The sequence below is a fragment of the Lampris incognitus genome, chromosome 5 (genome assembly GCF_029633865.1).
Source record: "Lampris incognitus isolate fLamInc1 chromosome 5, fLamInc1.hap2, whole genome shotgun sequence".
NCBI classification, from domain to species: Eukaryota; Metazoa; Chordata; class Actinopteri; order Lampriformes; family Lampridae; genus Lampris; species Lampris incognitus.
Genome location: NC_079215.1, coordinates 23,413,501 through 23,433,779, shown reverse-complemented (window position 1 = coordinate 23,433,779; position 20,279 = coordinate 23,413,501). Strand labels below are relative to the sequence as shown.

At 43.1% G+C, this 20,279-nt stretch overlaps 1 protein-coding gene across 1 annotated transcript in view; it reads right to left on the bottom strand.

Moving 5' to 3' along the window:
* Positions 1-6,447: 6,447 nt before the first annotated feature.
* Positions 6,448-20,279, bottom strand: part of LOC130112287 (proto-oncogene vav-like) — a 49,648-nt gene continuing 35,816 nt past the window's right edge. The window contains exons 18-30 of the mRNA XM_056279607.1: positions 19,651-19,752; positions 19,444-19,538; positions 19,321-19,343; positions 19,053-19,095; positions 18,281-18,417; positions 16,333-16,398; positions 12,772-12,803; positions 8,552-8,662; positions 8,358-8,445; positions 8,048-8,171; positions 7,807-7,958; positions 7,557-7,714; positions 6,448-7,238 (exon numbers count right to left, since the gene is read on the bottom strand). Of these exons, the coding sequence (XP_056135582.1) occupies positions 7,661-7,714; positions 7,807-7,958; positions 8,048-8,171; positions 8,358-8,445; positions 8,552-8,662; positions 12,772-12,803; positions 16,333-16,398; positions 18,281-18,417; positions 19,053-19,095; positions 19,321-19,343; positions 19,444-19,538; positions 19,651-19,752 (1,027 nt within the window). The 3' untranslated portion in view covers positions 6,448-7,238; positions 7,557-7,660. The remainder of the gene's footprint in view (positions 7,239-7,556; positions 7,715-7,806; positions 7,959-8,047; positions 8,172-8,357; positions 8,446-8,551; positions 8,663-12,771; positions 12,804-16,332; positions 16,399-18,280; positions 18,418-19,052; positions 19,096-19,320; positions 19,344-19,443; positions 19,539-19,650; positions 19,753-20,279) is intronic.

Below are 20,279 nucleotides of genomic sequence, written 5' to 3'. Positions count from 1 at the left end.
TTCTTCTGTGTGCCTGTCTTTATTGGTTTATTTCATTGTTTTTATTACAAGTATAGCTCAGTGTCAGGTTATTTTTTTTCCCACTATGTGGCCCACTTATGCACCAGGCTTTAATAGAGCAAGACAGACCCATGGATACCCTATGTCTGTGCATGCAGCTGAAGCCACGGTACGTTGAACAGCGAGTTTAACCTAGCCTAGTACAACTGCTGGCTGTCAATAGGATCACTAGCAGCTCGTCTCACAAGAAGATCGTAAATAACCCAAAAATCCGAAGTCGACCGTAAATAGTCTTTACTTGTTAGCCCAACATTAACATTTTTTTCTTAAACAACTTTTTCACAAGTACACGCAAAATCCTAAAAATCAAAATTTTGAACTATTTTCCCGATACACATAGCCACTGTCACTGCCATAAAAGAAGACAACGGATATACGCCCTCTTCCGTTGTAGAAGACGGAAAAATAGCTCAGAACTAAAATCTAAGTTTTAATATTTTGCATTTACTCGTAAATAAAAAGAAAAAAACTCTTGGCTTAAGAGCAAGGGCATAGGTTTAGTTTCAGCATTGGTACATAGTAAAATCCCGAGTGTTAATTTAACTTCCTAAGAGTTAATTTAACTCAGTGTACAAATGGGTCCATTTGTACACTCTCTGAGTTAAATTAACACTCAGTATATTACTGTGATATAGGGACATTTCTGAAATGTTTGTTGACTACCATTGTGCATGGTTTATGTGCATGTGTGCACTTGCCCTGTCACACACGAGCTTGGTTCTATAAAACTTGCTTTATTCAATGTATATTTGCCTACATAGTTTGCCCAAAACTGAAGTTGACCGTTTTGCACGACATGCTTTGATTCACGGAAATGGGGCCCTAAATGTAGTTGGTCAGGAGCCCATATATTCTTTTATGTTCTCATATGACTACATCCTGTCTATCGGAAAACAAATAGGACTAACACGCTTATATACCGAATTCCAACAGATGGAGTGAATGGACAAATAAAACCTAACTTAGAATAGTAACAATATTGCGACTTAAGTCAGTCCCCAATGAATAGTGTGCCAATTCAGGTCTTGATTTAGACTTGCTGCAGAGATCACCCATGTCAATGAAATGAGGAGGTTCATTTTCAAAGGAAATTTAAGCCATCTCAAAATTTTAACCCCCATTCGCACAGAACCGAGTGACAAATATTTAATGCATTTAAAGCTGCAATCTGCGACTTTTCTCATCATTTGATCCATTTGAAATGTGAAGACTATGTGGCGATTTTGCTGGACAGACTATTTATTGCAGGAGGGTACTGTTCCAATATAGTTCGATGTAGGAGGCAGAGAGAAATAGACCTATTACAACTGATTTTCTTGGTCCAGGAAGAGGGGTCTGGATGACGCCCTTGGTGAGGCAGAGATCTGAGGGAAAGCCATTAAAGAACATTTGGTCAGAAAATGGAGACTCCACTGACGAATCGGGCCTCTAAATCTCTGAACGCTGCTCCCTAGAAAGAGGAGGAGGGAGAGCGGGTGGAGCACCCCACTTTTAAGAAGCAGAGACAGTTAGATGACAGTGACTGATAGGCCTATTCTTTACAGACCATCCGCATGAAGGGTCCAGCGATCTTCATTTGTGCATCTTTTTAAGACTGTTCTTTTTGAATTAAAGAAAAATAGCAGTGTTATGTTGAAGTTTGTCCGAGTATACAGTGACCCTCTGTTTGCACAATGTGACTGTTCCTTTTAAACATGTACAACAGCCTCTTCACAGAGAAAGTCCTGATTAGCAGTTTACAAAACTTCCATGTCATACAGCCAAACCTGACAGTAAAAGTTGCCGAATAAATAAACACCCGGATAAATAGAACAAATGAATACCCTAACACAGTTACACCGGGGCATGAAGCTACAATGTGCTCTAAAATGCTAAATTATATTGTTAGTTCTTATCATGGGTTCAGGTTCATAACAAGTCATGTCTCTTCACAAAGCCAGCAAGAAACTGCCCTCAACCATGGCTGTGTTGCAATGTGCTCAGAAAACAGAATCTGCAGTACTTTGTTTTTTCTTCTTCTTTGTGTTCTCCCACACACTCACACACACACACACACACACACACAGCGAGAGAGAGAGAGAGAGAGAGAGAGAGAGGGAGCAAAACATGATAAACAAACACCTCAGAATACTCAATCTGAATTAAAATGCAGATTCTGTACTTAATAGTGTTAACAGCAGCCTCTAGACCAGGGGTGGTGGGTGGGCAATCTTACCCAGAAAGGGCCAGTGTGGATGCAGGTCTTTGTTCCAACCAAGCAATTACACACCTGTGTCTCCTAATCAAGTTCCTCAGCAAAGACTCTACTGGTTGATTAGTGGGATCAGGTGTGTAACTGCTTGGTTGGAACAAAAACCTTCACCCACACCGGCCCTTTCTGGATAAGACTGCCCACCCCTGCGGTCAAGACACACAAGTCCCTACAGGTTTATTGCACTCATAGATATATTTCTCAAGATGCCCCGTTCGCGATCTGAGACGTGTAACAAAAGTATGTAAAAGTATCAACAATCGGATTTGGAGAAAAAGTGTATTTCCCCTTTTGAGGAGCTGCTAATGACCCTGGTAGACATCCAGCAACTGAGCTAAGCTAGGATACACTCTCTGCTTAACGTACCTTCACACTGCACGCAAAGACTTAAAAAGGTGTCCAGTATGAAACAAGGACATATGGTAATAACGCCGGAAATCGAGACATAATCGCTTTACTTGAAGGCATTTTTATTTGTCTTGCATTTATAGATCACTGTAATTGACTACAAACTTCTGCCAGTTTAGATGACCCCCACCAACTTTCACACATCTGTACCCCCCCCTACCCGTTGATGATGGTTCCTTCAGCCAATGGTGTCACATGACCCTGGCTTGTTGTATAAAATAGGGAAGCATCGAAATCCTTAATTACTCTTGAACTGAAAGTCAGAATGGGCGCAGAGCGGTTTGAACGTGGAATGGTTCAGCCCACCTTCTCAAATCCTGAAGAATTCAACTGCTCTGGAGGTCACAGAGGGTTTCGCCAGATACTAGATGGGTGTGCCTAATAAACTGACAACAGAATGTTTTTTTTTTTTACAACTTTCTCTCAAATCACAATCTGGAATGGCTGAGGTGTCATGGAGATTTCAGGAGATAAAGGTCCTCTGGCTAGAAACAATAACATGAAGTTTATTCGTGTTTAACGACAAACCCCAATTCCAATGAAGTTGGGACATTGTGTAAAACGTGAATAAAAACAGAATACAATGATTTGCAAATCCTTTTCGACCTATATTCAGTTGAATGCACTACAAAGACAAGATATTTAATGTTCAAACTGATAAACTTTATTGGGGTTTTTTGTACAAATATTCACTCATTTTGAATTTGATACCTGCAACACGTTCCAAAGAAGCTGGGGCAGGGGCAACAAAAGACTGGGAAAGTTGAGGAATGCTCAAAAAACACCTGTTTGGAACATTCCACAGGTGAACAGGTTAATTGGAAACAGGTGAGTGTCATGATGGGTATAAAAGGAGCCTCTCCGAAAGGCTCAGTCATTCACAAACACGGATGGGGCGAGGTTCACCACCTTGTGAACAACTGCATGAGCAAATAGTCCAACAGTTTAAGAACAACATTTCTCAACATACAATTGCAAGGAATTTAGGGATTTCATCATCTACAGTCCATAACATCATCAAAAGATTCAGAGAATCCAGAGAAATCTCTGCACGTAAGCGGCAAGGCCGAAAACCAACATTGAATGCCCGTGACCTTCGACCCCTCAGGCAGCACTACATTAAAAGCCGACATCATTCTGTAAAGGATATTACCACGTGGGTTCAAGAACACTTTGGAAAACCATCGTCAGTTAACGCAGTTCGTCGCTACATCTACAAATGCAAGTTAAAACTCTACCATGCAAAGCGAAAGCCATATATCAACAACACCCAGAAACGCCGCCGGCTTCTCTGGGCCCGAGCTCATCTGAGACGGACTGACGCAAAGTGGGAAAGTGTGCTGTGGTCTGACGAGTCCACATTTCAAATTGTTTTTGGAAATCATGGACGTCGTGTCCTCCAGGCTAAAGAGGAAAAGGACCATCCAGATTGTTATCAGTGCAAAGTTCAAAAGCCAGCATCTGTGATGGTATGGGGGTGTGTTAGTGCCCATAGCATCATGGGTAACTTGCACATCTGTGAAGGCACCATTAATGCTGAAAGGTACATACAGGTTTTGGAGCAACATATGCTGCCATCCAAGAGACGTCTTTTTCAGGGACGTCCCTGCTTATTTCAGCAACACAATGCCAAGCCACATTCTGCACGTGTTACAACAGCGTGGCTTCGTAGTAAAAGAGTGCGGGTACTAGACTGGCCTGCCTGCAGTCCAGACCTGTCTCCCATTGAAAATGTGTGGTGCATTATGAAGCGCAAAATACAACGGAGACACCGGACTGTTGAGCAACTGAAGTCGTACATCGAGCAAGAATGGGAAAGAATTCCACCTACAAAGCTTCAACAATTAGTGTCTTCAGTTCCCAAACGCTTATTGAGTGTTGTTAAAAGGAAAGGTGATGTAACAGTGGTGAACATGCCCCTGTCCCAGCTTCTTTGGAACATGTTGCAGACATCAAATTCAAAATGAGTGAATATTTGCAAAAAAACCCAAAGTTTATCAGTTTAACATTAAATATCTTGTCTTTGTAGTGTATTCAATTGAATATAGGTCGAAAAGGATTTGCAAATCATTGTATTCTGTTTTTATTCACGTTTTACACAACGTCCCAACTTCATTGGAATTGGGGTTTGTAATTGTGACTGCACAAAACCAGTCTTCTTCATTGTCCATTTGACCTTTAGGTAATTATAAGAACTGAGGGTAGCAATGATTAAAGAATAAAGGTATATAAGATGAAAACTGTTGTAAACAGAGCAACAGGTGATCAAAATTGCATGCAAAGTAAAGAGTTAAAGGATAACTGAAGTGTCAATTGGTTGTATAAATCCAAATAAAAACTGGTGATTTGATAAACAAATCCAATTTTTATTATCGACAATTTTCTATTCTTTCATTACATTACTTTACATTACAGTCATTTAGCCGACGCTTTTATCCAAAGCGACTTACAATAAGTGAATTTAATGTAGGAAATCAGGAGAACTACTAGTCATCAGAGGACATAAGCGCACCTTCTCTCTAAACAAGCATCTAAGAGCAAAACCAGTGTTAAAGTAAAAGCGCAAGAAAGAGTTTTTTTTTTAAATGAGTGACTACAATAAGCACTAAGTGCAAGTAACAGGGTAGTAGTCCCTGAAGACGTGAGTTTTCAACCTGTGCCAAAAGATGGGCAGCGACTCCGCTGTCCTGACATCAGTGGGGAGTTCATTCCACCGCTGTGGGGCCAGGTCAGAAAAGAGCCATAACCAGGTCGATCGGCAGCAGGGGCCTCTGAGCGACGGGGCAACCAGGTGTCCCGAGGCAGCAGAGTGAAGTGGTCAGGCGGGGGTGTAGGGCTTAAACTGGATGCGAGCAGCTACTTGGAACCAGTGTAGGGACATGAGAAGGGGAGTTGTGTGGGAGAACGTAGGATGGCTGAACACCAGACAAGCTGCAGCTTTCTGAACAAGCTCCAGAGGTCTGATGGCCAACGCCGGGGCGCCAGCAAGGAGGGAGTTGCCGTAGTCCAGCCGGGAGATGACCAGAGCCTGGATGAGCACCTGTGCCGTCTCGTTGGTGAGGAATGGGCGAATCCTCCTGATGTTATAGAGGAGAAATCTGCAGGAGCAAGCAACCGATGCAACGTTTGCAGCAAGTGACAGTTGGTCATCCAGGATCAAACCCAGATTCCTTGCAGTCCAAGTTGGCGTCACCATGGTGTTGTCAATGGTGATGGCCAGGTCTCGGTGTGGGCAACCTTTCCCCGGGAGGAACATCGGCTCCGTCTTGTCCAGACTGAGCTTCAGGTGGTGTCACCATCCACTCTGAGATGTCAGTCAAGCACGCAGCAACGCGTGTCTCTACTTGTGTGTCAGAGGGAGGAAAGGACAAGATCAGCTGGGTGTCATCGGTATAACAATGGTAAGAGAAGTCATGCGAGTGAATAACAGAACCCAGGGATGTTGTGTACAGGGAGAAAAGGAGAGGACCCTGAACCGAACCTTGTGGAACGCATGTAGTCAGTCTGCGAGGCTCTGACACAGATCCCCTCCATGTCACCTGGTAGGAGCGACCCGTCAGTTAGGATGCAAATATTGAGAGTGCAGAGCCTGTGATACCCAGCCCCTCCAGGGTAGAGAGGAGGATCTGGTGGTTCACTGTGTCGAACGCAGCCAACAGGTCCAGGAGTATCAGGACAGAGGAGAGAGGGATGTCTCTTTTGCTGGCATTTCAGTGACAGGCCCTGTAGCTCACAGAGTATGTTTTTCATGCAAGCCAGATTAAGTAAAAACCCAGAGTTTTTGAGGTGTTTGTATAGCGCCAGGAATTTCTTCCTCTCGGTGTCATTGCGAGATGCATCCTCGCTTACAGTTTTGAAGTGGCGCGCTAAAGCAGGGTAGTTATGTTATATACAGACATTTCATCCATGTATAATTTCAAGAGTTGAAAAAATTTCAACTTCTAATTTGCATTTTATTGTTCCAAGGGTATCCCGGTAAATGTAGAGGTGATAAAACTGAACGCGAGTCAAAAACAGTACTTCATCAAAATCACTGTATTCACCAACACATTTTAGTTTATTGTGCATGTTTTCATCTACTTATTACTTCTGCCCTTCATATGCTGTGTTGTGAAAAATCATGTTGAATCATGAAATCTTAGGGGATTTCCAAAAATTTCCATTTCCAAGAATCATGTTGAGACAACTACTGCCAATTGTAAAAGTGTATAAAAACAGGAACTGTGCTGTTTCATTTTAACAACAAATCTTAACTCAACACGGAAGCCCAGTGGTTAGCGTTGTTGCCTCACAGCAAGGTGCTGGGTTTGAACCCCAGGCCGTCCAAGGTCCTTTCTGTGTGAAGTTTGCATGTTCTCCACGTGTCTGCATGGGTTTCTTCCGGGTGCTCCGGTTTCCTCCCACCATCAAAAAGACATGTATGTTACGGTTAATACTCCTGCCTACGCCCCTGACCGAGGCAATGGAAAGAAGAACTGGAGTTGGTCCCCGGATGCTGCACGGCGGCTGCCCACTGCTCCTAGCCACAGTGTGTGTTTTGGGATGGGTTAAATGCAGACGATAAATTTCCCCACGGGGATTAATAAAGTACATCTTATTTTATCTTTGATTAATTGTTAAATTAAGCATTGAAAATGCATTAATAGGAAGCGCTTTGATTTGTAATGTTTTACTAAAACGGCTGCTTTGCTCTTTACTCTGATGCACAGGACCAGGCAAAAAGGTAGATTCAGTTGAAAAAAAAATGTTATTTACATCGCCAGACAGCCATGAGATCATCACAAGTAACAGCATCCACTCTTACAAACAAATGCAAAACACAACAACACTCACGTACATTGGTATAATCAAATGTTTGAAGGTGAGCTGCTGAGCAGACCGGACCCACGTACCAGGGTACAGACTGGAGGTTTACCCACACATGCCTCTTTGAGGGCTGGGTCAGCAGTAGTCGGAGTAGTCCTCATCCACATAGTTGGCTGGAAATAACCCCACCTGGAAAGACAGGAGCGATACATGCAAGTCAACAAAAGGAAACCTCGTGAGCTCTGTATTTGTGTTTTATACACAGCGTGACTGAGTCTTACTCGGCCATAAACCTCTCCTTTCCACCAGCCGTTGTGACCCTTCTTGGAGATGATCTTGATGGTATCTCCTTCATGCAGGGACAGCTCCGTCCGGTCCCTGGCGGAGAAGTCATACCTGGCTCTTGCTACGCCAAAAGCTTGCATGGTGCCTCCTGTTGAACGGACATGGCATATCACAGCGTGGACCAATTTGGCAAAGTCAGGGTGGGTCATGTGTAAGTGTTAAGTTAGCAAAATATACCTGGAGAGTGTGTGGTAGTTAATGTTTTGCTCTGCTCTGGTTGTTTGTAAGGAGTCTGCAGTGTGGTATCAACATCCTTGAAGTACTCTTTCAATGAGTTCTGCTGGTAATATTGAACCATATCCTAGCAGAGAGAGGAAGAGAAAGAAGGTAATGGAGGTATGGTTACACCAAGAAAAAGGAGAAGTGTATGAGTGAGCAAGAGAATTGGGTTGGGAGGTATAAAGAGGGGAGAAGATCCTGGTCAAGCTTTATCTGCTCTGTCTTGGTGGGGGTGGGGGGTTCTGTGTATGGCTGACAAAAGACTTACAATTAAACCCTTGAATGCCTTCTTCTCATTGATGCGGAAAAGACCCTCAGTAGAGGTGATCTTTATGTGCCGTATGTCCATGTTAAACCTGAGAGAGCGGAACAAAAGATGAATGAAATGGACACAAAGCACCAGCTACAGATTGGTATTCTCACAACACCATCTTTATGACTCATGGACAGCTGCCAGCTTACTTGATGCTGATTGCAAATTCTCCCCCTTCTTTCTGTCGGACCAAAAATGTCCCATCAGACCGGGACATTAGCATGTTCTTGGCGGCTGAACGGTCCATGTTTCCAGCAAACCTTGAAGGAGAAACAGAGCCAGGATCTCAATCCTTTCTCAAGAAAATCACCAATGTTTCTGACACGTCAGGCCTAAGCCAGTGTTGCCTTGATCGGAATTCATGTCAAAATGCTTTTACTATACTTTCCAAATTTACCTGTACACATATTAAAAACGAGAGGTGGAGAATGTTTTTAGGTAATCTGTCTACACTTTTCAGAAAGAGTAACAATTCAAAGCTTTTTTGTTGCTTGTTTTAAGTACCTTATGTCAAAGAGGAATCAGTACATAATTTCTAGGTAGCTATGGGTAAAACGAGTCATCCAACAAACGTCCGTGTCATTAGATGTTATCAAAGTAAGACTGTTCTGTCAGCTGAGCATGAACTATAAAATTTTTAAACACCAAAACTCCTTAGTTTTTGTATCTTGTACTTTGATTATTTGTGAAAACTTAAGAGTACTGCAGTGATTTGACACAGTGATAATTTAAATTTGTGATATTTTAGTAAATGGACGCAGATGGCGTCACAGTGGATGCAGTTGCTACTGCGGCTTCCTGTTCAGTGCTATGTTTTCTTTGTTATTTATATGTTAGTTTTAAGTTTATTTACAAGTGTAGGTTATGTGATCTTCTACAGCCGTCAGGAACTTTTAAACCTCAGAATGGATTACTCACTTCCCTCTACTATCACGGAAAATTTCCCCATGGATATTGTAGCAAAGTCGGGGGCAGCCCAGGAACCGCCGCAGCCAGAGTGTGAACCCGGATCTCCCGCACCATGGGCGACAACGTTAACCAGTCGACTAAAGGGTCCGACCCATTAGCCAAGGGCTAGTGAGTCTATTCATCCGTGATCGTTACAATATTATCCACTCACTGGTCTCGCAGTGGAAATACTGCCCCCTTCTGCAACGTAAACAGAAGAGGGGGAAGCGGGGCAGGCTACATGCTAAGCTAAGTAGCGCTCCCTTCAAAGTTTCCCTTTCCAGCATCTTTATGGCTAATGTCTGATCGTTAGCTAACAAAATGGATGAGATAAGACTCAGGCTATCCTCTCGGAAAAGGCTGGAGAACTGCTGTCTGCTGATGTTTATGGAGACCTGGCTCAACCGCAACATACCTGACTCAGCTGTCGAGCTAGCAGGCCGCACAGCCTTCAGTGCCGATAGGACATCAGACTCCGGCAAGATCAGTAGAGGAGGTTTGAGTATTTATTTCAATAACTCTTGGTGCAACAATACAAAGGTCGTTGAAAGGCATTGCTCTACTGATCTCAAGCTTATTATGATGCAGGCTTTTTTACCTGCCTAGGGAGCCATCAGCCATTGCCATCACTGCTGTGTACATCCCCCAACATGCTAATGGTAAGGTAGCACTTAAGCAGCTACAATGTGCCATCAGCAGACAATAGACCAAACTCCCGGACAATGTCTTTATCATAGGTGGTGATTTTAATTAGGCTAACCTCAGGGCTGTATTTCCCAAATTCCATCAACATGTCTCCTGCCCCACTAGGGGACAAAACACCCTGGACCATCTCTATTAAGGACTCATACAAGGCTACTCCCTGCCCCCATCTGGGGCAGTTTGACCACCTCTCTCTGTTCTTGGTACCAGCCTACAAACCCCTCATAAAACAGATCAAGCCAGCAGTAAAGACAATCACTGTCTGGCCAGAAGGAGCAGTCTCTGAACTCCAGGATTGTTTTGACAACACAGACTGGAGTATTTTTGCACATTCAGCCACCCATGGCTCCCATATAGACATTAATGAACAGACATCTGCCGTGCTATCCTACATTAACTTTTGCGCTGAGAATGTCACAACAAAAAAAACAATCCGCACCTTTCCAAACCAGAAACCCTGGATGACCAGCGAGGTCCGGCAGCTGCTGAAAGCCCGGGATGCAGCGTTCAAGTCAGGTAAATGCGAGGCCTACAGCGCAGCCAGATCCAACCTCAAAAAGGCATTAGAAAAGCCAAACATAACTTCCCTATGAATAGAGGACCACTTTCACAATAACTCCGATCCCTAGCGAATGTGGCAAGGCATTCAGTCCATCACAGACAACAAAAGCTCCAATAGCGGTTCCACTGTTCATGATGCCTCCCTCCCAGACGAGTGAAATCATTTCTACACCCGCTTTGGCAAGGACAATACTAATCCAGCCACAAAAATCCCTACCCATCCAGAAAACCAGGTGCTCACTCTATCGACTGCAGAAGTCAGAGAATCACTGCGCAGAGTGAACACACAGAAGCCTGCTGGACCGGATGGCATACCAGGTCAGGTCCTACAGGAATGCTCCGACCAGCTGGATGAGGTCTTCACAACTATATTTAACCTCTCACTGTCCCAATCCATAGTCCTGGCATGCTTTAAGACCACCTCTATCATTCCTGTCCCCAAGAAATCAACACCCACATGTCTGAATGACTATTGACCCATAGCAATCACCCCCATTGCCATGAAATGCTTTGAGAGACTGGTTCTGGCTCACATCAAAAACACCATACCCCCCACATTCGACCCCACTTCAGTTAGCCTACTGTCCCAAACGGTCTATGGACGACGTCATTGCCACTGCCCTGCACTTTGCTATGACCCACCTTGAACTTAACAACACATACATATGGGTGTTCATAGATTACAGCTCTGCTTTCAACACTATCATCCCCGCCAAACTAACCACCAAACTCCTCTCCCTTGGCCTCAACCCCTCCCTCTGTAACTGGACCCTGGACTTCCTGATCAACAGACCTCAGTCTGTTAGGTTAGGTAACCACACCTCCTCCACCCTGACCCTCAGCACAGGTGCCCCTCAAAGCTGTGTTCTGAGCCCCCTCCTTTTCTCCCTATTTACCCATGACTGCCTGTCAACTCACCCTTCAAATGTAATAGTTAAGTTTGCGGATGACCCCACAGTCGTAGGCCGTATCACCAACAATGACGAGACGGCCTACAGGGATGAAATTCATTACCTCACATCATGGTGCACCACCAACAACCTTGCCCTCAATGTGCAGAAGATGAAGGAGCTGATTGTGGACTAGAGGTCTAGAAGCAGTGGCCAATCCCCCATACACATCAATGGGGTGGAAGTGTGTCTCCAGCTTTAAATTCCTCGGAGTCCACATCAGCGAGGACCTCTCCAGGACATCAAACACCCAGGCCCTTATGAAAAAGGCCCAACAATGCCTACATTTCCCGAGGAGGCTGAGGAGCGCCCGTCTATCCCCCAAAATTCTCACCAACTTCTACCACTGCACCATAGAGAGCATCCTGACCAGCTGCCTCTCAGTGTGGTATGGCAACTGCGCATCAGTAGACAAGAAAGCTCTGCAGCGGGTCAAGGCGGCCCAACATATCATCGGTATCCAGCTCCCAGCCATAAAAGACATTTATCACAAATGCTGCCTTCAAAGGGGTCTCAGCATCAGCAGAGATCCCACCCATCCCAACCATGGACTGTTCACCCCCCTGCGCTCTGGGAGGCGCTACAGGATGATGGTATGATGAAATTACTTCTTACCAAGAATTTAAGAGTAGTCCCTCTCAATCAAGTGTTCCAAGTGCCACTAGCCCTGTTCATTGGAGTCCCGTAAGTAAAGTTCAATGCTGACTGATTGCTCAGGTGTAGTTTGAAAGTTGATTTATTGGTCAGGTGTGTTTTGAAAGCAAAAAAAATCACATGGGGGCTAATAATTTTGACCGACTCAATTTTCACTACAATCGGTATAAAGCAAACCTGAAGATTTATTTTACGTTCCAAAATGTACCAAATAGGGGCCTTAACATTGATGAATGCATTACTATGTAAAGTTTTATGAATGATGCAAACATTGGGCAGAATTTTAGGGAAATGTTCCAGAGTTCCTTGGGGGCTCATAATTTTGACCTTAACTGTATGTTTATACTCATTCTGTTTTTTTTAAAACTTATCTTTAGCTTTCAGTCTTCATCTGTATATATCTTATACTATGGTTGCTATGTTTGTCTATGTCTGTCTTGCACTGTTTGCCAAAGCCGCAGTCCTCATTTCATTTTTACACATGTGCCTGCACGTTGTTTTTTAATGACAAATTGAATTGAATTGAACTGAATTGAATAAATGTTGATACCTACCAGTGGAAACCAGACAGGTCAGGGGTCGGTGCCTGGGAAGGGTGAGGTGACAGAGATATTAGATGATGAATGTGTAAACAGTCACAGTTTTAGACTTAGAAAGGTCAAGGTCATATATTGGGGTTGCCTTAGATTATGTTGAATTATATAATGGAGTGGATGGTTCGATAATTTTTAATGTTTCAGTGCATTTTCACAGTTTTTGAGGGTGGTTTTTCAAGGTTATTATTCTTAAATATCTATATTACAAATTTCGCCCCCTCTTTTTCTCCCCAATTGTACTTGGCCAATTACCCCACTCTTCCGAGCCCTCCCGGTCGCTGCTCCACCCCCTCTGCTGATCTGGGGAGGGCTGCAGACTACCACATGCTTCCTCCGATACATGTGGAGTTGCCAGCTGCTTCTTTTCACCCGCAATGAGGAGTTTTGCCAGGGGGGGGCATAGCGCATGGGAGGATCACGCTATTCCCTCCAGTTCCCCCTCCCCCAAACAGGTGCCCTAACCAACCAGAGGAGGCGCGAGTGCAGCAACCAGGACAAATACCCACATCCAGCTTCCCACCCGCGGACAGGCCAATTGTGTCTGTAGGGATGCCTGACCAAGCGGGAGGTAACACGGGGATTTGATCCACGATCTATTCCGTGTTGGTAGGCAACAGAATAGACCGCTACACTACCCGGATGCCCCACTAAATATCTCTATTAAAATATCTTATATAGCTATTTCTATAACTGTATCTACACTACCGTTCAAAAGTTTGGGATCACCCAAACAATTTTGTGTTTTCCATGAAAAGGCACACTTATTCACCACCATATGTTGTGAAATGAATAGAAAATAGAGTCAAGACATTGACAAGGTTAGAAATAATGATTTGTATTTGAAATAAGATTTTTTTTACATCAAACTTTGCTTTCGTCAAAGAATCCTCCATTTGCAGCAATTACAGCATTGCAGACCTTTGGCATTCTAGCTGTTAATTTGTTGAGGTAATCTGGAGAAATTGCACCCCACGCTTCCAGAAGCAGCTCCCACAAGTTGGATTGGTTGGATGGGCACTTCTTTGAGCAGATTGAGTTTCTGGAGCATCACATTTGTGGGGTCAATTAAACGCTCAAAATGGCCAGAAAAAGAGAACTTTCATCTGAAACTCGACAGTCTATTCTTGTTCTTAGAAATGAAGGCTATTCCATGCGAGAAATTGCTAAGAAATTGAAGATTTCCTACACCGGTGTGTACTACTCCCTTCAGAGGACAGCACAAACAGGCTCTAACAGGTACTATTTAATGAAGATGCCAGTTGGGGACCTGTGAGGCGTCTGTTTCTCAAACTAGAGACTCTAATGTACTTATCTTCTTGCTCAGTTGTGCAACGCGGCCTCCGACTTCTTTTTCTACTCTGGTTAGAGCCTGTTTGTGCTGTCCTCTGAAGGGAGTAGTACACACCGGTGTAGGAAATCTTCAATTTCTTAGCAATTTCTCGCATGGAATAGCCTTCATTTCTAAGAACAAGAATAGACTGTCGAGTTTCAGATGAAAGTTCTCTTTTTCTGGCCATTTTGAGCGTTTAATTGACCCCACAAATGTGATGCTCCAGAAACTCAATCTGCTCAAAGAAGTGCCCATCCAACCAATCCAACTTGTGGGAGCTGCTTCTGGAAGCGTGGGGTGCAATTTCTCCAGATTACCTCAACAAATTAACAGCTAGAATGCCAAAGGTCTGCAATGCTGTAATTGCTGCAAATGGAGGATTCTTTGACGAAAGCAAAGTTTGATGTAAAAAAAATCTTATTTCAAATACAAATCATTATTTCTAACCTTGTCAATGTCTTGACTCTATTTTCTATTCATTTCACAACATATGGTGGTGAATAAGTGTGACTTTTCATGGAAAACACAAAATTGTTTGGGTGATCCCAAACTTTTGAACGGTAGTGTATATCTTTCCAGTACTATATCTATTATTAACTATTTTATCAAACAGGCCTATTTTATGTTATACATTTGTACCACTTGTGTATTATTTTACAGAATGCATTATGCATTTATATATATATATATATATATATATATATATATATATATATATATATATAATATCTTATGCATTATGTATGGGATAATGTCCAATGAGGTGCCAGCAGAGTCCATTAATTCCTGATTATGGACACCTCGAAGGGCATTATCCCGCTTATACCATGGCGACTTGCCAAAGAAAAAAAATTAAGTCTATTAATTCATATTTTCATGCGTTTCGCAATCAAAATCTAAAGTTTTTCACAAGCCATAACTCAGTTTCCCTGGTAACACCTGAGTGCTTGACTAATATCTGGAACAATCATTACCGTCCCATAAGGTTCTTATGCAATGGAAACATTATTCACTACTCCAGTAAATAGGATAAACCTTATGCTGCATTCCAGACAACTTGGAAATCGAGATTTTCCGACCTCGTACTAGAAAAACTACAAAGGAATGCCACTTTAAGTCGGAGCTCCTACTTGTAAACTTGGGGCAAATCCATCTACCCCAACTTCATGTAGAAGCAGCTGTCTGACGTCACACAACAATGGCAGCACCAAAGGAGGTGCAATGTGTAAATGGTAAACCATCAACTAAGGCAATGTAAAGTATATTTGCCTGTATTTAATCGAAATAATACATACTATCATATAGTTAAACCTGTTTTACATGTAAATTGATGTCAAAATATATCGACAATGTTATTAAGTAGCTGGTTATGGTAAACAATCTCTGAAAGTTATTTCTGCACAAAAGATATTCCTCTGTTTCATTTATTTATGCAAGGAGGCTGCACTGCTGACAATTCAATTGTTGATACACTTGCCAATAAAAACACCTGTTTATCACGGGCAGCCATGTTTTATGTTTAGGTGTCATGTGCCTGGAATGTTTGGAGGTTGGAAATTGGAAATCACAACTTGAAAATTCCGACCTTGGACTTTGAATGGAATGCAGCATAAAATATGACTTGGCAACGGGAGATATTTCTAGTCCCTCAGCTCATAGAACCCTTCAGCTATGAGCCAGAAAGCTAACGTTATGCTAGCAAGATTAAAAGTCAATAACATTGCGTGTGGTTGACAAACAGTAAATATAATTTGACAATATTAATTTAACAATATTAATTTAACAGCAAGACTAGCTAGCTATCCAGCCGAGTCATTGTCCCCAAATCAATATCAAGATTTTCACAAACAAATGATAGGCCAAATGTACTGTACTGTTGGCTGCAGCCTGAAGTAGTGAGTTGAATAAATTACTCATTTTAGCCAGTGCATTAATTAAGAATGGTGAACTGAAACTACTTAGTAGGTATCCATTAACAGGAATTAATGGACAACCTGCAGCCAATCACCCAGACCATGGTACAAATATTATATATATTGGTATCACTGCACTATTGTATGCTGTATGTATGCTGCACTGAGAGACCAGCAAACAAACTTTTCATTATAGTTCCCGTGAATCAGTATGATGAAAATAAACTTGAATTCAAAATTGAATTGAATTGAAGGTTATGAGTGGATTGTACTTACACACACAAAGGGCTGAACTTTACTGGAGGGGAACCGGCCAATCTGACCACTGGTCAAATTCCTGCCCTGAATGGCACACAGTAAAAAAAAATAAATCAAAAGCGTTGTCTGGGACAATTCCCCCGTTCACCCATTCACTATTCCCTACATATGAAACACTCAGTGGAGTACTCTACAGGAATTAATAAACGGAGATTTCGGAAACTAGTGAATCATAATTTTGCGGTGTTTTCTCGTCCCATCACACCGTATTTGATAGTAAAAAGAGTGCAGGAGCAGAGCAGACAAGGGGCAAAGCGATGCATTGTGGTATTATTTTAACATCAAGTAGTGTACATGTGTTGGACACTGCAATTTTAGTTGCAGAAATTTTCAGGCGACGGTGTAGTGAATAGGGCAGCACGGTGGCAGAGTGGTTAGCGCAGTCGCCTCACAGCAAGAAAGTCCTGGGTTTGAGCCCCAACCTTGGGGGTCATCCCGGGTCATCCTCTGTATGGAGTCTGCATGTTCTGTTTGTGTCTGCGTGGGTTTCCTCCGGGGGCTCCGGTTTCCTCCCACAGTTCAAAGGCATGCAGGTCAGGTGAATCGGCCATACTAAATTGTCCCTAGGTATGAATGTGTGTGTGTGTGTGTGTGTGTGTGTGTGTGGGCCCTGTGTGATGGCCTGGCGGCCTGTCCAGGGTGTCTCCCCACCTGCCACCCAATGACTGCTGGGATAGGCTTCAGCATCCCCATGACGCTGAGAGCAGGATAAGCAGTTCGGATAATGGATGGATGGATGTAGCGAATGAATTTTACAGTTGGAATTCTGACACTCAAACAAAATGGTGTAAGGTGAATACAGTGCACTATATCATAGCAAATAGGCAGCGATGTCAGACACACCTAAACAGTCTCCAAAGAGTCCATACTATGTATTTGTCACAGACAGTAGATGAAAGAACAGTGGCCACATGTTCCCACATGTTATTTAAGTGATGTCAGATAGTTTAGTGGAGCTGCCAGGGAAGAGGAAAAGAGGAAGGCCAAAGAAGAGGTTTATGGATGTGGTGAGGGAAGACATGCAGGTGGCTAGAGTGACAGAAGAAGATGCAGAAGACAGGAAGAAATGGAAACGGATGATCTGCTGTGGCGACCCCTAACGGGAGCAGCCAAAAGTAGTAGTAGTAGTAGTAGTAGTAGATAGTTTAGTGGTTTGTATAAACAGACAAGTCTTTCCCAAAGCCGTAAGCATGATAACTAAGATTTTAGCCTATGAGCCAGTGAAGTAACACTTCAATGTACCTCAAAAAGCATTGGAAATCCCTTCCTATAATATCGTGTTCCACCTTCTCAGACATGGCTCAACATTTTATTCAAAGCACCCCACGAGAATTCCTGCTCATATAGTGCCTCCCACTGTTGTATTGAGTTGGTTCCTCATCAACACTTATGGCAGTTAGTAAGTAAAATCAACTAAGGATCAGAATCAGAATCAGAATCACAATACTTTGTTCATCCCCAAGGGGAAATTCGGTATCATATCCCGCAATCGGATTTAACTGGTCAGTCTATTTTAATGGAGCTGTTTGAGGCTCTGTGAGTTGATGACATCCCCTTTATTGTACTGAATTAAGTTGGAGTTGGTAAAGTATCAATTTGAATCAGTCAAATCAATTGTACAGATGAGCACAGTGGTAGCAGTGTAGCGGAAGGGTAGTGAGTGAGAAGAATAAGGTGAAGATAGAGGAGAGAAATGCAGAGGGAAAATAAGCCTAGTAAGAATCTAACAGACAGGAGCGTCTCACGCCTACTCGTTACCCACAGGAAACGTGCTTTGAAAATGCAGCAAAACGACATACAGTATGCTTTTGCATCCACGTGCAAACACACGCAATTCACACAGCACTGGGAACGCTGAATGTGTACTTAGAAGGAAGTGAGTACTGTGCATGGCACTCAATATTACCTCCCACCATGGTAGGTCAGCCCCAGCCTGGATCAGTTCAACTATGTCACCCTTGCAGAGATAGAGAGGTTGGCCAAAGCCTACAGGGGGTGGGGGTATATTATGATAATCCTGGCACACTTCCATCTTAGGGAGACCTAAGAGAGTGTTGATATTGAGAAACAAAGGGTTAAAGAGGTTTTTCATATAATGTACATCCATGCAGCTACTTTTGATTCTATCCGTTCCAATCATTTGTATTTTATTCCGAAGAAATGCACAGGAATCAGAATGAGAATCATGTTTATTGGCCATGTAGGTTTGCACTACATGGAATTTTATTCCAGTTTTGTCACTCTCAGTGTATTTAACATAAAATAACAACCCCACAACACAACAATATTCAGATATATACACAAGGATTAACTTATACAGGCCAAATAAGAGGTGATAATGGGCAATGATGCAAAGAATATATCAGAGATACTGAAATAGATGTTATGAATGGGGGATAACAGGGTGAATGAGATGCACTCACTACACAGTGAAATATAATCTACTACTACTATTGGCTGCTCCCGTTAGGGGTCGCCACAGCGGATCATCCATTTCCATTTCTTTCATCCGTTTCCATTTCTTTGTGTAGCGAGTGCATCTCATTCACCCTGTTGGTGAATGAGATGCACTCGCTATACAGTGAAATATAATGAAGACCTATATTTCATACTAAAGCTCATTGGAGGCATTAAACATGCAAGTTCAGGCTAAGGGTGTTGCAGAATAAAAGTCTCACCTATATTGTAATGTCCGTGTGGGGAGGACCTCCGTGTCTTATTCTAGTGGAGAAAAAGAGTTATGGACTATAACAGACTTCATGTTGAGATATGCCAACATAAACAGTATTCTCATCTCAGATAAACCCTTCCAATATTATATATGTGCACACGGGCACTGCAGATAATAGAGATTTTCCACTGCTGTAGTATTGCTCTGACAAAGCACAATAAGTCTTCATCATCATCAGGTCGAGTATCCTCGGATGAATAAGCATTAAGTCTTACCTTCCTTATATTGCCAGCATGATCTGAATGAAATAGAAGGTAATCACTGAATGATATTACAATTACATTCCCTTCACCCTCCTGAAACATTATTATGGTATGTATAAACAAACTAACACATACCTGAGTTTTGTCCACAGAAAGGTATTCTGCCTAAACATTCTTTATGTCCCGCCATTTTACATCGGGTGCAACGATAGCCCTGGAAAAATATCCCTCTTATAAGGAAAGGTGGAGGGATTTAGCTTGAGTCAGTAGGTTTGGTTGAGACTGAATCTGAATGAAGCTTGGAGATTGATAAAGAGAAAGGGCTACTGAGAGAAAGAGTACCTGAGCAGCATATAGCAGGCTTTGCAGGATGTGGTACCCTCAAAGCAGTGCATCTGAAAGTCATGGTTGTTGGCTGTGGCATTGTCTGGACACATGTTTGACCTTAGATAGTACAAGCATAGCAATAAATGTAGCATGTTAAAAAAAAATTTCCCCCCCTTTTTCTCCCCAGTTGTATCTGGCCAATTACCCCACTCTTCTGAGCCATCCCAGTCGCTGCTCCACCCCCGCCCCCCTGCTGATCCGGGGAGGGCTGTAGACTACCACATGCCTCCTCTGATCCACGTGGAATCGCCAGGCGCTTCTTTTCAACTGACAGTGAGGAGTTTCACCAGGGGGACATAGTGCGTGGGAGGAAAATACTATTCCTCCCAGTCCCCCCCCCCCCCGAATCGGCACCCCGACCAACCAGAGGAGGCGCTAGTGGAGCAACCAGGACACATACCCACACCCGGCTTCCCACCCATAGACACAGCCAATTGTGTCTGTAGGGACGCCTGACCAAGCCGGAGGTAACATGGGATTTGAACTGGCGATCCCCGTGTTGGCATGTCTGAATTCTGTTCCTGCTCAAGATTGATTTAGTGATTTAGGTTTTTTTTTTTAGGGAGTTGTTCCTTATCCGATGA